At 38.7% G+C, this 15,970-nt stretch overlaps 1 protein-coding gene across 6 annotated transcripts in view; it reads right to left on the bottom strand.

Annotated features, from left to right (window-relative positions):
- Positions 1-15,970, bottom strand: part of NAALADL2 (N-acetylated alpha-linked acidic dipeptidase like 2) — a 1,263,364-nt gene that overhangs the window by 39,279 nt on the left and 1,208,115 nt on the right. For all 6 annotated transcript variants that reach the window (XM_077880384.1, XM_077880385.1, XM_077880381.1 and 3 more), the window contains 2 exons: positions 10,538-10,631; positions 1,285-1,480 (listed from right to left, as the gene is read on the bottom strand). In XM_077880384.1, coding sequence (XP_077736510.1) covers positions 1,285-1,480; positions 10,538-10,631 — 290 coding nt within the window. The remainder of the gene's footprint in view (positions 1-1,284; positions 1,481-10,537; positions 10,632-15,970) is intronic.

Genomic DNA, 15,970 nt, shown 5'->3' with positions numbered 1-15,970 from the left:
TATGTAATTGAGATGTGCTTTCCTATGCTTCAGTTCTTCAGTCCTTTAGTCATGCACAGTATGTCTAGTCCAGGGTAGTTTTAATGTTATATATATACATATATATATATATATATATATATATATATATATAAACTAATATAACTATAACTAATACACACACACACACACACACATATATATAACTAACAGGGGAAAGGATCACTTTCTTATTCATATACATATATACATACATATGTATGTATATATATATCCACAAACACACACACATATAAAGTCATATAGTGAAAAGTCTAAATTTGAGGTCCTTTATGAATGAGAATTCTGCACCAAATACTTTTTCTGCCTCACTATTTGTCCAAAATCTATTTGCCTCTTGCCTTTTTCTCACGTACACACACACATACATATTATATACACACACGACACATAAACACACAGACATAAATTCAACTGTTATACAAACACACACATTATATATGCATCTATTTCACAGAAGGGTGCATGTAATTATATTTTGTGTCTTGTAGAAAAATAACAAATAAGAATATGTAAAATGTTTATAACCTTTCAAACTCCATTTCTCTCTTTGTTTAGTTTCTACTATATCATGAACTATAAAATAAAAACCACATCATACTCTTCTCATCCTCTAAAAGTCAAAATTGAACCCCATTCTATCAAAGTGGGTTTATTAAAATATCTATTAAAATTGTTAAAATGTTTCTAGGAATCACTCTGTTGTGACCTTCCAACTAGTATCTCTAATCTACTGGTTGTTTCAAAATCCATCTAAATCCCACTCTCCCCTGAATATTAAACTTCTTTAGCTCTCTCTTGACAGGTAGCTTCTCTCTCTCTTGATAGGGAGAATTAAACACAATACTCTAGATGTGATCTTACTGGGAAGAATAGTATAGGCTTCTCTTCTGATTCATTCAAGAAAGTGTATTTTTCCCAATACAACTTATAATTCCATTTGGTTTTCCAGTAGCCATATCATGTCTGACCCATATGGAGCTTGAATATCAAAAAAAAAAAAAAATCCTTAGTAGTTTTCTATATGAATTGCTACACCAATTTGCTTTATTCTATACTCATGTAGTTGAAATCTTCTTTAGGTAGGAGAAGGGTCCTCAAATTGTATATATAATAATTACTGATATAACTCACATAATAACTACATTAAAAATAGTGTCATGTTCACAGAAGGTGCATATTCTGAAAGTTAAGCACAGAAATTTAATTGAGGGGCATAAATAAATGTTGAGATGCATATCCTACCTATAAAAACCTGGTGGCACTTGCTGTACCAGGAAGTTTTTCTCCATGTCTTGAAGAATGTCATTCAGCATTCGGACACGGATGGGAATTCTCTCCTTGGGATCATTAGCAGGACGCATCTCATCTGACTGGAAGAGTTCAGCAGTTTCCCGTAGGCGAGAGGCCAGGGCTAGCAGTTGAGTGTTGGGTTGATCACCTGGTGAAGGTAAATGAGTCCACTTCAGAAGAGACATCCTCAAAGGAGCAAAATAAGCATTTTGCGATCTTGATGTCAAAAAGGAACATCAGCTAAACTTTATCATATTAATTCCACCAAAAAATATTCTACCTATTATAGTCTAATAAAAGTATTAAATTGATTGCTACCACCACTACGACTACTAATAATAATTACTAATTCTAATAATAACTGTAGTAAATAAGTACTGAGTATTGAGACACTGCTATGTTCCAGGCACTGTATTGAGCACCTCCAATATTATCTCAATAATATTCACCAAAGCTTGCATTGTCATGTCTACTTCATAGCACCTGAAAATTAATTAAGGCAAGCAAGTGATCCCAGGTCATCAAGAAAATAAATGACAAGCCAGAATTAGAAGCCTGATTTTTCTGACTCAAAAATTCATGCTCTTCATGGTGTATCTTGTATTTCTAGGGGGAAAAAATTATAAAAGAAGTTCTCTTCTGAGAGCATGAGATACTTTACTCTGTTGTGATGTGTCCATGGGCTCTGTTCCTTTCCTAAAAATTTCCTGTAATTAAAAAGATTTTAAAATTAAAATTAAAAGATTTTATTTATTTATTCATGAGAGACACAGAGAGAGAGCGAGAGAGGCAGAGACACAGGCAGAGGGAGAGGCAGGCTCCTTGCAGCGAGCGCGATGCTGGACTCCATCCCAGGACCCTGGGATCATGCCCTGAGCTGAAGGCAGACGCTCAACCACTGATATCACAACAAAACTTGAGGTTGGGAGAGGAGAAAGTTTTGCTCATTGAGGAAAGTTAGCGCCCTAAATAACAATTAAAATAATAATGTCATTTTATGAAGATACGGTTTATCTTAAAATATAATGGTTCACTGAAGTTAATGTATGGTGATCTTACAGGACATACCCTTGTAGAAGGAAAGAATAAGACAAAACAGGCACATTTAGATTATACTGGAATCAAAAGACTGAACAACAGAAAAAAAACAAGTTCGACATCCTTGAGAGTCTTCCATTTAAGAAAGAAAAATCTGTTCTGATCTAACATATACTACAGAATTGAAGACATTACTACTGAATCAAGTGAGACAAATTGTACCATTCTCCCTTATTTAGCTTTAAATGAATTTATCTTTCATGGTGGTGAGGATGTGGAGGACTGACAGCTTTAAGAACTAACTGCCTTATTCCAGAAAGGACCCTGATAGTTGAACACCTGCCATCTACACTATACCCTATATATTACTTCAAGGGTATAAGGTTACAAATTGAAAAATAGCTTTACTTTCAATGTTCACTCCATCATTTGTATTAGAACTGGTATTCCAAAGATTCCCAATAGCCGTTTTAATGTCAATTAGAGCCTATTTGTCCATTTAAATAAGATCCAGAAAGTAATATCACCTAATCTATGTAAGTTTTGACCCTAAATGATTTTCCCCCATGATCTTAGGATCCCTGTTAGAATGTCAGCTCTGTGAAGGCTGAGATGGTTGTCTGCTTTACTCACTGCCATTTCCTCAGACAACACTATGCCTGGCATGCCACTGAATTATCTCTTTTGATCATTGCATCATAGCATCTATATTATTTTTATCTTTATCTGTCTCATCTGTCTCCTTCCTTGAAAAGAACCCCACAAGTTCAGCAAATATGTTTTAAATGGAGAAAAAAATAAATAAATGTTCATGCAAATGACTGAAGAATTTTTTGTGTACAAAAATATCCTAAGTCCAGAGAAGAAGTGAAACATGAGAGACAGACCATGGAATTGCCCAGAAATCAAGGGTCTCCAAAAATGGAAGTTCTGGGACTCCATTTCTACATTAAAGCAGTTGAGGATGTTTCATCTGTAAACAACAATATTAATTGCTACTAATTAATTCCTTCTTATTCCCTCAGTCCTCGGCTTTCTAGAGGATGAATCTACCTCTAACTTCAACCCTTCCATTTTTCCATCTTGTTATACAAAGAACAGAGCTGGATATCATAAGCAGGAGTAATATTAACAGAAGAGGGAAGAAGACAGAGGAAAGCAGAGAGAGGGAGAGGGAAGGACGAAGTGTGAGTCTGTGGCTAGTGGGATAGTGTTGAGATTTATGGAGGCCGGGTCAGGAGAGGCTCTTAAACACACTGAAGGAAACCCATCCCTACTCTTGCCTTCTACCCAATCATCACATTGCAGTGTCCTCCCCTCCAAGTCATTTGGGAGGCCGTGTGGTGTAGTGGCAAGGGCAGGGGCTTGAATCTGACAAAGCTATAGTCACGTCCTAATCCTATCGCACAAATGTATACACCTGAGAAAGACACAAACACCCCCTGCCCGACCCCACTCGCAGTTTCTTGATCTCTAAACTGCTCTTAACAACATCTAGTTTGGCTCATGGGGCTAGAGTAAGGTTAAATGTCACAATGGACATAAGACACTGAGCACATTACTTGGGCCTTTGTGGAGTGACCCCTAAAGTGCCACGGTGTCCTCAGAAAATTGTTCCTCTTGAGGACCATTGATAGAGGCTCCTAAAACACCCTCCAGTAGTGGATCAGAAACTCAAAGCACTTCATACTTGTCCTACGCATAAGGTCTAAGGACATGCAGGTAAGACTAGTAACCACAGCGGCATCTGCCCCCGCTGAATCTGTATGTTCTGTTTGAACCTGCCAGGACCTGAGGCCTGCACACACTACTTCTCCCAAGGCACTTCATGTCTCGATGAGTTTCATCTTGGCATAAACCCATGTGTTTAAGTCTGCTCCACAACCTCCTAAACAAATACGTACCTGTCTGATTTTATTTTATTTATTTTATTTTTTTATTTTTTACCTGTCTGATTTTAAAGAATGATTTTACTACTTACTATTGTGGTCTTTCATCAGAGTTTTATACTCTGAAAAGTTTTGAATTTTAGTTTATTTCCACTATTCTTTCTTTCTTTTTTCTTTTTTTTTTTTTTTTGTTCTATTTTGTGGCTGTATTTTTAAAGACTCACTCAATTTCATCTTAAATTAAGAGTGAAATGTGCTGGTCATACTCTGAAACTACATTTTTATTTCAAACAAACATAGCCTCTTACTTTAATAGTATTTCACAGAACCTATTCTTCTGTGGATGAGCTTATCACAGTTTTAAAGGTGCTAAGAATCGCACAATCATAGCTTAGACTTCACTGATTTATAGTGACAAGGGAAAGTATGATTTATGTTCCACATAACACAGTGGTTAAAAGCAGAACAGAAGATTATTTTGGGGGAAAAATGTACGTTACTTAATGTCATTTTAAAAATATCTTGTGGCATCGCTAAACAGAAAAAAAAGAAATTGCCAATATGATTTCATCCAGGGGAAACAACAGTCCTTTATTATCTATCCTACACTTTCTATTCTTCATGCTGGCTTCTTTAGGATGAATCACAATGAGTCATCTCAGCCGGTTATTTAAAGACGCTAAACAAACAAAAACGCAGGTAAGAGAAAGTGTGGGAGCCAGTGCACTGCTGGTGAATAACCTAACACTGATTTTACAATACATTGATAAAAGGATATTATTTAAAACCGCAATGTGCCAGAAGACAGTGGGTAACTGTCTAAACTGAACACAGCAGAAATCTCTCTTGCAAAGATGCCAAAGTGGCATGCTCAGGAGAAGAATCGGGTTGGCCACTTTTAAAAAAACAGGCAACATATTCTGAAGATTTTCGGATAGTCTAAATATTGCCCAATGATCCAGATAGCCAACACAGATGGAAATCTAGCAAGATTTTGAACATATTGCATGGAATATGTGTCTGTCTGCCTGGTGTAGGAACTGATCTGATTATTGGCTGCTTTGGAAGAGTGAGCAAAAGCTTCCTTGAATGAATTAAATTCATGTGTGGTTTATTTTTTACCAGTCTCCTTCTGAGGCAAAAAGTTGGACTTGTATATTCAATAACATGTGTGAATTTAATTATGTTTTGGTCAAGCCAAGAAAATGAAAAAAAAAAAAAAAGGCTAAACAAAATTAATCAGTGTGAGGGCAAAGGTACTCTATGTTCTATTATAAGCCAAGATTAAAAGTATCTTTAAAAAAAAGCAACAACTTTAAAATTATTGCCAGAGAGGCAATACTCACAGAAAAATGGATTGTGGTACTATCCTGTCATGGGTGCAGGGTTTTATCCTAAAAATACACTTAGGGAAAAAAAAATCACAAAATAACAGCCCATTACTGTGATGGGAAATTTAAAATTTAAAATTATATGGTAAGAAGTCATTACCGTATTTCAATCAATGTAGTGACACATATAAAATGTAGGTACTGAAAAGCAAACTTTAAATGAAGTACTTGAATGAGGTGCTCAGAGTAATGAAGGAAATGATGACGAAGGGGACCTGTAGGAACTGCAACAAATTGTGACTCAGGGCTTAAGAGAAAATAATATAATTCTAAGGAATACAAAAGAGACAGCACGCTTTGTATAATAATTAAGGGACATTAATCAATAAAAATATGAGTTCAAAAAGAAGTGGGAAAAAAACAAAAACTAGTTTCAGGAGACAAGCTCTGATACTCTAGAGACAACCAGATTTCATTGCAGACCCAGCTGTCTCAACTCCTTGTTTGAACTGGGTGTGGAATAATAAATAAATAAAATGCATCTTTAAGACAGTTATGTAGTCGGAGTCCATACAAAAACACATTGTGGGCCAACAGTAAACATAGTTTTGGGAATTTGTACCCAACGGATGGCCAATCTCTACTGAATTTCTCTCAGTTTGAGCAAGCAAGGTAAGCTACTTCTGAGAGAATCCTTTTAAGTCCTTGTCATACAAAATGGTAAGTTCCAGAAATGCCAGTTTGGGTCAAACCACTAGAAATCTAACATGATTCAAAATTTCCATGGGAATAAATTCTTTTCTTAGAATTCTTTGGATTTTAGATGGACGGATTTGGAATTTTTTTTTTTTTTTTAGGATGGGCACAGGACCCGGTACCTAGTGCAGCCACTCTTCACTTTGGACTCTAGGGCAGTCCAACGTTGGAATTGGTGGTAATTAAAACCGAGATGTACTGATGACTAGAAACGGGCAACTTATAAAGCACATACTTAATTTTTCCTTTCGGGACATTCAGCATAAATGACTCAGAAAGAAAAAAAGAAGACATCAGATGGGTCTCAATCACCTGTGATGGTAGAAAAGAACCAAGTGACACACACTGACAATAGGAAACTACAGACGTCGGGGAACGTAGTGCGCTTGCTGCGGCCACATCACCACCTTGAGATACTATCCCTCCTTCTACAAGGAAACGGTTGACACTAACCAATTATCAGAGCTAATAAAAAAAGAAAGTAAAGTCATATAAAGTCACCATTGTCGGTTTTTCCAAGAACTGGAGGAAGTACCGCCAACAACTGTCTTACATTTAGTGAGACAATCACCAGGTGGCAACGAGCCACCCACTTCGCAACTGTTTCCTGCTGAGTCCGACTTGTACCAGATAAATGTGTACACGGGCTGATCGAATGAAGGTGACTTTTACTTTATCTGGTCATTTGTAGTTTTTACAATAATGGTAAATAGCGGAATCCCAACAAAGAAAAATAGCAGATATTAAACAGAGAGCATCAGACTTACATAGTCTTCAGCTATTTCGAAAGGTGCTGTTTTAAACTTTAAATTGTGTAGAAAGTGAGAAGGAGTGAATTTAGGTAGGTCATCAAGTGCTCCCTCCTTAGTCTGCTTCCAGGTTCCAAGGTGTGGCGGAACCCGGGGTGTCACTGGCACCTGCCTCTGTGCCTGCAATGTTTGGACATACTTGCCTTTGCCACAAGTACACCTGAGGCGCATCAGTTATCTTATCAGTCGCTACTTACACTCTATCTCCGTGTACCGCATATAAATATTCATTCTCTAACTATTATGTGTTTGGCATTGGCCAAATATTAAGAGCCAAGGTCACTCAGTCAAAATGAGCTTTCAAGACCATCCAATAAATCAACTCAAGCAAATTATTCGCTGGTAAATTATCCTTCTTTCTGGTGGTTGTGAGAGCGGTAGAGAATGGTCGGCTGCTACTGTAAACTAGGGCAATAAATAAACAAGATGGCCCGTTGTCAGGGGGTAAAAATTACACCGCTGAAAATGCAATTGGGTTTCAGAGACCTTCGTATGTAAACTCTTTGCAGTAGGGAGAAACGCTATTTTATGGTTGAGCCTTGAAGGTCACTTTCTTTCTTTTTTTTTTTTTTTTTTTACCTGTGATTGAGAACTTAAGACTCATCATCGTGAGGTGTCATAACAAAATCAGACAATATATCAACAATTAAAGCCTGTATAAGCAGTAAAATTAGATGCTTCATTTAACAAGGTACAGGAACTCTGTTGCTAATGAAATCATCCAGCATTGTAGCTAAAATTGAAACTGAAATATTTATTTAGTTGCTGTAAGTGGTGTCCATTGTTCACACATTAGCACACTAGTCTACTTTAGTAATAAGGTCATAACCAGAGTAGGCAAAATGGAACAGGTACATCAAGTCGCCGACTGTGTAGCACATATTCGAATGATCTTTCACTTTGACACAGAGCAAATAACTTTGAATCGGGATGGCGAAAATGCGAAAATGTGTAGCTTAAAGGTGATGAATCATATCCACTTTTTTTTTCATTTTTTTCTTCTTTTTTTGTTTGAATCATATCCACTTTGAACAAATATGCATACTCAGGTCATAGTAAAAAATATTGTTTTTGCTTATATTTCTACATTTCCATCACATTTGTTTGGCTTTGTTTTGTGTCTCTATTATGGGCGCATCTTAAGTCTGCCCACATCTTTCTGAGTGAAAGCAGCAAGGAGACCCAAGAGGTTTCACATCAAAGGAAACAAAACGCAAAACAAAACCAAAACCAAAGAAAAGGTTCTTTAGGTCTAGCAGAGGCAGTCCGACCTACCAGCAAGAGGCCAAAATGCTCCTGGGCTCACCCAGCCGAGAACCGTGACGTTAGGGAGCGGTTCATCGAGACTTAGGAGCATCAGCTTGCAGTGGAAATCTCTGTGGCATGACTGCAGCTTTCTTCCCCCCTTGTACCGACACGCCTTGAGAGGTGACTATTAAAGAAAGGATTATTAACCTGGCCTCTTTTCAGAATATTTCTGTACCTTCTTCCTTGAACTAAAACCTGCCTAATCCCTGACGATACCGCTTCCACCACAGCCCTCCCAGGCGGTGTTCCTTCTCCCGCCAGCCCTAGAACACTAGCAGGTGCCTCTGGGTCATTACTGCTCATTCTGGGAAGGCTTTAGGGCCTGGTTCAGTCACTCTCTCTTACACGTATTGGTCCGGTCTTAATTCTTGGTAATTTCAATACCCACCTATTGTAGACTTTCTTTCCCTTGGCCTTTTGTCCTTCCATCCCTCGCCTGAACCCTCTCATTACCGATGTCTCTGATCTTTGCATGATCGCATTTTTAATAATCCCATTTGCTGGCCACTAGCAAATGAGTCTTTTTAGCTCACTCACTGTCAGTTCTTTGATCGCACCAAGAAGTGGCATCTGTCAATCCTCCTTCATTTCTGTTCCCCCTCATTGTCTTCATCTCCTCACTTTAGATACTTTGGCCCACCTCCATGGGCGCTCCTTTGTGCATACTCCCAGTTTTATCTTATCTTGTTCTTTGTCCCTTTCCCATTAGAGCTCTAGCCTGATTAAATCCAAATCTATCAGTTCTATATCTGAATCCCCAGCTGAAGGCTGAATAATTGTGTTGAATCATCTCGTTAAAATATCTATATTTCTTCTGAACTCTCACGCTGCCCCCAATACAGGCATCTCTCATTTTATTGCACTTTGCTTTCCTGAGTTTCACAGAAACTACATTTTTTTTTTTTTTTTTTTTTTTTACAAATTGAAGGTTTATGGAAAGCCTGCGTCAAGCAAGTCTAAGATAGAAGCTTGACAAAAGTAAAAAAGAAGGAAACTGCATAGAGACTAGCTTAAAAATACTGAAAACAGAGTCATCTGAGGCCACATCATATATGAACAAATAACCGTAAACAGTTCAACTGCTTTCAACAGCCAATATAACTAGAATCATTGAGGGGGGGAATTGTGTTGTAAATTGTGTTGTAGTATTCTCCAGGTTAAGCAATCCCTGTAGTCAAAATTAAAAAAAAAAAAAAAAAAAAGTATTCAACTTTCAGATACTGGAAATATTTGGCTGTTAACAATAATTCATTCCCCTCCCCCCCAAAAAAGAAAAAAGAATAATCCATTTTCTAAGGATTACTGCTTAAGTAACTCTAGTTCAGGTATTGGCTTTTGCGTTGAGAAGTATATGCCTACAAATCACACGTTAAATATCTGACAACAAGACGTGTGACTCAAAGAGGAGGGTGCAATCTCCAATTGCAGCACTGCCCATTGTATCTGGTTAATGAAGACAAATTGTAAGTTGAGTCGAAAGATCTGCATGCAGATGAAAGGGAAATGAAGGTAACTATTAAAATAGTCTTAGAATTCTGCAGAAAGAGACATATTTGAATATGAAAGTATTGAAACTACGGCAAAATTTATTTTCTTGTCACCTTTAATCTAGGATGAGCCAACACTTGAGTGGAACGGCATGGAGCCCATACCTCAGGAATTAATCCCCAAGGAAAAACTTCCAGTCAGTCTTGTTTGAACTGACTAAATATTAGGTATAAACTTATTTATCTACTCATTTATTTATTTGGGAAAATACCTGAACTACATTTTTCCATGTGGAACCTATAAATGATAACAGAAGTTTGAAATGATCAATCTCTCTGATAAAGGAAAGTAGGGGAAACATCCTCTATAATCTGATATTTTGTCTGGTGCTCACACATAAATACACCTTGTTCCTGTGGATGTGGTGGTCAGATTTCTTCTAAGCCCCTCTCGACCATAATCCTCCCCACGAAGGGAGTCACTGCATTCCATAGCCAATAAGTCAGCATATGATTTTATCCATTGCTCATTAAAAATTAGACAATTTTACATTTGTTGAAAATTCTATAATTCAAAGAAAAATTACCTTTAAGACTGTTTTGAACTTCTAAAGCTACATCGAGTGCATTAAAGGGCAGAACTGGTTCATTGGCAATTTGCAAAATCACTTCTCCCGTGAGCTGAAAGAGAAAAACACAAAAGATGCTAGCATTCAGTATTAAGGGTTTTTGATTTGCTTTTTCATTATTTCATACATTCTTATATAACCACAGTAGTAAAAACACAGAGGGTAAAATGTACTTTTATAAGATATCTTTTCTTTTTAAATTTCTTTTTTTTAAAGATTATATTTATTTATTCATGAGAGATACACAGAGAGAGGCAGAGGGAGAAGCAGGCTCCATGCAGGGAGCCCAATGCAGGACTCAATCCCAGGACCCCAAGGTCATACCCTGAGCCAAAGGCAGACACTCAACCAATGAGCCCCCGACGCATCCCTAGATTTCTTTTTAGTTTTTTAAAAAAGATTTTATTTACTTGAAAGAGAGAGAACATGGGTGGGGAAGAGGGGCAGAGGGAGAGGGTGAAGCAGACTCCCCCTGACCAGGGAGCCCTGCACGCTGGATCTTGATCCCAGGACGCTGGGAGCCTGACCTGAGCCAAAGGTAGTTGTTTCACCAACTGATCCCTCTAGGGGCCCCTAATTTTGTCTATAAGGAAAGAAAACACATTCTGTGTATTTTTCATGTCTTAAATAGTATATAAAGGCATATAACATTTTCTCCTTTTTTAAGCTAAAATATTAAGACACATCACCCTCCTTCAAGAAGTTGCAATATTTAAACTTTAAAATAATTCCTTATTTTATTTATACAATGGAATATTACTCAGCCATTAGAAATGACAAATACCCACCATTTGCTTCGACATGGATGGACCTGGAGGGTATTATGCTGAGTGAAATAAGTCAATCGGAGGACAAACATTCTATGGTCTCATTCATTTGGGGAATATAAAAAATAGTGAAAGGGAATAAAGGGGAAAGGAGAAAAAATGAGTGGGAAATATCAGAAAGGGAGACAGACCATGAGAGACTCCTAACTCTGGGAAACGAACTAGGGGTGGTGGAAGGGGAGGAGGGCGGGGGGTGGGGGTGACTGGTTGATGGGCACTGAGGGGGGCGCTTGACAGAATGAGCACTGGGTGTTATTCTATATGTTGGCAAATTGAACACCAATAAAAAATAAATTTACAAAAAAATAAAATAATTCCTTATAAAGCAGTTCAGAATGACACACAAAAAAATAAACAGTAGAGAGAAATAACTGAAAAATCAATATCTGGTTATGGGACTAAGTAAAACTCCAGACAAAATTAATGATCAATTTATTTCATTTAAAATATAATTGAGTCTAAACAGATGGTTACCAGAGGGGAGGTGGGCAGGGGGCTGGGTGAGATAGGTGATGGGGATTAAGGAGGGGGTGATGATGAGGAGCAAGCACCCTGTGTCCTAAGGAAGTGCTGCATCACTAAATCATACGCCTGCAACTAGTATTACACTGTATGTTGACTAACCGGGATTTAAATGAAAACTTACAAAAAAATAAAACAAACTGTTGCTTTCATTAGGAATCAGAAAATATAAATGTAATTTAGTCTGAAAAACTCCATTAAAATCTCCGTTACTATCTTCCTTAAGGCTTTACTCTGTTAATAATGACTTTTCCAAAATCTGTCAAAACCTAGTATCATTTATGTATCTTTGGGGTCCATGTTTAAGTCAAGTAAAAAAAAAAAAACCCTCTAATGGCATCTCCAAAACTCATACCCGGCATGTCCATACATGCACATCCCCCAGCCCCGGCTCCAGGGCTGTGCTTGAAACCAGCATATGCACTCCAGCTGAACGAGCATCTGCTTCCTAGACTGAGCTAATCGTATGCATCCATATACATCTCAGAGGAACCTCCTGCCGGCAGCACATGCCACTGTTACTCTCCCTCTCTCTCAATTGATGTTTAATATTTACCTGGGCTTAACAAATGTCCCTACATCTCTAATAACCCTGAAGCCGGCACACTGGGAAATGTGGCTGCGTTGATGTTATTAACGTACTATGAAATGCTGTTAGTAAATGAAAATATTGTCTTGTGAAACTACACAGGGGAAATTAGCACACTAACTCGAGACATTATAGAACAAGTAAAAGACAACGGCTTACGGGGAAAATACGATGTTAAATATGCACATCTACAGATTCGACAAGGGTCAAATTCCGTTTAATATTTAAAAGCCATAATTCCCAGTTGTTTGCACAATTTATATCATGATAAAAGTACAATTCAATTTGATCTTCTAAATGCTTGAAAAACCTACATCTCTTAGAAAGAAAGAGGCGAAGGAACACTTTGGGTGTCCTTTTATTTCTTTGAGATATTTTTCTCCCAAATGTAGTAACCATTTCCCCCTCCCCCACCCTCAATGCCTCCGGTTTATTTGCAGAATTTCATCCCCAGAATAGTGATCACACAAATCCTGGGAAACTGCCTACTCTGATAATGCTGTTTTTCAGGGGAAAGGCTTTATCTGCAATAGGTTGATATGAATTCTGTCTCTGTGCCACCTCACTACATCCAAATCATATAAGAAACGCTGATATTTGGAAATAAATTATTTGTAAAAAGGAATTTTTAAAGAAGATTAAGAAGCATTATGGTTTCTTCTTTTCAATTTGCACTGGATAATGGAAACGACAGAACAGACATGTTTTGTTTACAGTTTTGGAATCTGGAAGTCACACATTATAAAAGATTAAAATGAAAGGATGGGGAGGGAAGAGAAAGGCAACTTCACTGTGTGCCGCTGCTGCGAGTTGTTTTGTTTTGTCTTAAGAGTCATTTGGCAGCTCCAACAACTGGAGCGTAAGCCAGCCACCTTGCTATTCCTTTCAAAAAGAACCTGACAACAAATCCGGGGACTTCCGAGGCACCTGGCCCACGAGACAATGCTTCCACCCCACCGCTTTATTTGCAGCCTCATAAGCAAGAGGGGGATTTGCGCTGGTCTCACCATGAAGTAGGAGGAGATGAGCCGTACTCCTACTCTCTCATCCACTCTGGAATCACTCTTCTTCAGGCATCCGAAGCAAGCTCCTCTTGTATTTATATAAAGACCCGCTGTTTTCAAAGTTAAGCTTTACACTTAAATATCTCATTTTATTATCTTGGCAAACCTAGAGGCCGGTAGTGGGGGAATTAATTCTACGTCAAAAACATAGGTATAAGGGTAAGCCTTGCTGGGTTCCAGTCCAAGGTGGTAATACAGAAGGATCCTGGCCTTACCTCCTCCCATGAACACACCGAATCTACAGCTACACGTAAAACAATTCCTTCTGGGGGGAAAAAAGTCTAATTGCGTGTCTCTGACGCATCAGCAAATAAAAATACTACTTTGAAATGTGTAAGAAAGGCCGAGATGCACTCTGACCATAAACACTAGCACATCACAGCAACGTATAATTGGGAGAAAACTCTCAACTCCCAGTTTCTCCCTGAGGAGAGAAGGGCTTGGATCCAGCATGGAGTGCTCTAACCGTTCAGACTTCCACCGGAGGGACAGGCCCCCAAAACATCTAGCCCTACAAGCCAATGAGACTTGTGTCCACAAAGCTGACAACACTATAGCAAATGAAGAAACAGGACTTAAGGGGCCTGTGAGGACTTGTTGTGAGTCCCCAGGGCTCAGTGAAGAGGTAGCAAGCAAAAACTGACTATATCCCAGTTGCCCTCTGAAAGAGGTCTATTTACATATCATAAAGGCCACAGCTTGAGCATCAGGGTTCTGATTTAACACGCACCTAGGGGCCACCTGCAGTTGTCTCTGGAGACGGAGGCTGCCACGTGCCCTCTTCACATTGTCTCTCTGTCCTGCTCATCAGTGTCTCCCTGAAAGGAGCCTGGGCACCTGCCTGGTGCCCAGAAGATGCACCCCCTTGGTTGCCTGGCTCTGGTGGCCGGTGGGGCTTGAGTTATTGAGTTTGAATTCCCAGAGGGCTGCGGCAAACAAAATAAACCCACTTCTTAATCAGCTATCCCCTCCGGGTTCAGCCTGAAATGAGAAGAGGAAATGCCCCCTGAAGGAGGCCTACGTGCATATTTTGTAACTGCTGCCTGAGGGTCAGGTGCCTACTACAACACACATCCAGGCACGATTGTGATCTCCTTCCCCAGAGAACAGGGAAGCCAATAGATACGATCTTAGCATTCTTCCAGCAGCCTCCTCCAAACCACCGATATCCTCCTAGAAGGAGTTTATATACCTATCTGGCACCCCAGCTTTTACAACTGCCACCTCGGGGATGGGGACACACCCCTTGAACCCTGGCTATGGCGGCCCATGGAGCTTGCATTCCTAAGTTTCACAGGACTGCAAATAAAGAAACATTTCTTAACTGGCTATCCCTCTGGAGCTCAGCACTTAGGAAGCCAACAGAAGGGGTGTCTGGGTGGCTCAGTTGGTTGAAGCTCAGGTCACGATCCCAGGGTCCTGGGATGGAACCCCGCAATCCAGCTCCCTGTTCAGCGGGGAGCCTACTTCTCCCTCTCCCTCTATAGCTCCCCCTGCTTGTGCTCTCTCTCACTGTCTCTCTCAAATAAATAAACAAAATCTTAAAATAAAAGAAAAAAAAAAGCCAATAGAATTGTCTGTCTTCTAGTATTTCCCTGAAAGAGGTTTATTTACATACTTCCGGAGCTGCGTCCTGAGGACCTTGCTTCCAATCAGCCTACAATCTAGTTGCTGACTGAGATTCTCCCCTTTGGGACACTAATAGATCTTAGCACACCCTCAACCACTGTAAGCCCAATCACAAACAAATAAGAGAAAACCAAGAGCTAGGGCCGGGCTGAATAATACATTTTTTGTCTCCTACACAAGGCCATTCTGTCAAGATTAGAAATGGTAGTTGTTTTTTTTTTTTTTTTTAATCTAGTGCACAGAAACCCACACAGACAATGAAGAAGAGTAAAGAAATAGAGATATAGGTTCCAAACAAAAGGATAAGAAAAAAATTCAGAAACAGACCTTAATGAAATGGAGGTAAGCGATTTACCAGATAAAGAGATCAAAATAATGAATTTGCTCACCAAGATAAGAAGAACAATGCATAGCAGAGTGAGCATTTCAATAAAGGTACAGAAAATATTTTAAAAAGTAATGAACAAATCGTAGAACTGAAGAATACAACAACTGAACTGAGAAATTCAGTAGATGATTTCAATAGCTGACTAGATCAAGCAAAAGAAAGGATCAGCAAACTCAAAGATATGAATCCATCCAATCAGAATAACAAATAGGAGAAAGCAGAATAAAAAAGAGCCAGACTAAGAGACACACGGGATATCATCAAATAAGTCAATATTCACATCCTAGAAGTTCCAGGAGAAGAAGAGAAAGAGAAAAGAGAAGAAAGCTTTAAAAACGTCTTTAAATTTTTTTGAATATTGTTGAAAACAAT

Source organism: Canis aureus, chromosome 31 (assembly GCF_053574225.1).
Source record: "Canis aureus isolate CA01 chromosome 31, VMU_Caureus_v.1.0, whole genome shotgun sequence".
In the NCBI taxonomy this organism is placed as follows: Eukaryota; Metazoa; Chordata; class Mammalia; order Carnivora; family Canidae; genus Canis; species Canis aureus.
The sequence above is the reverse complement of the archived record's forward strand: the minus strand, read 5'-3'. Positions and strand labels throughout refer to the sequence as shown.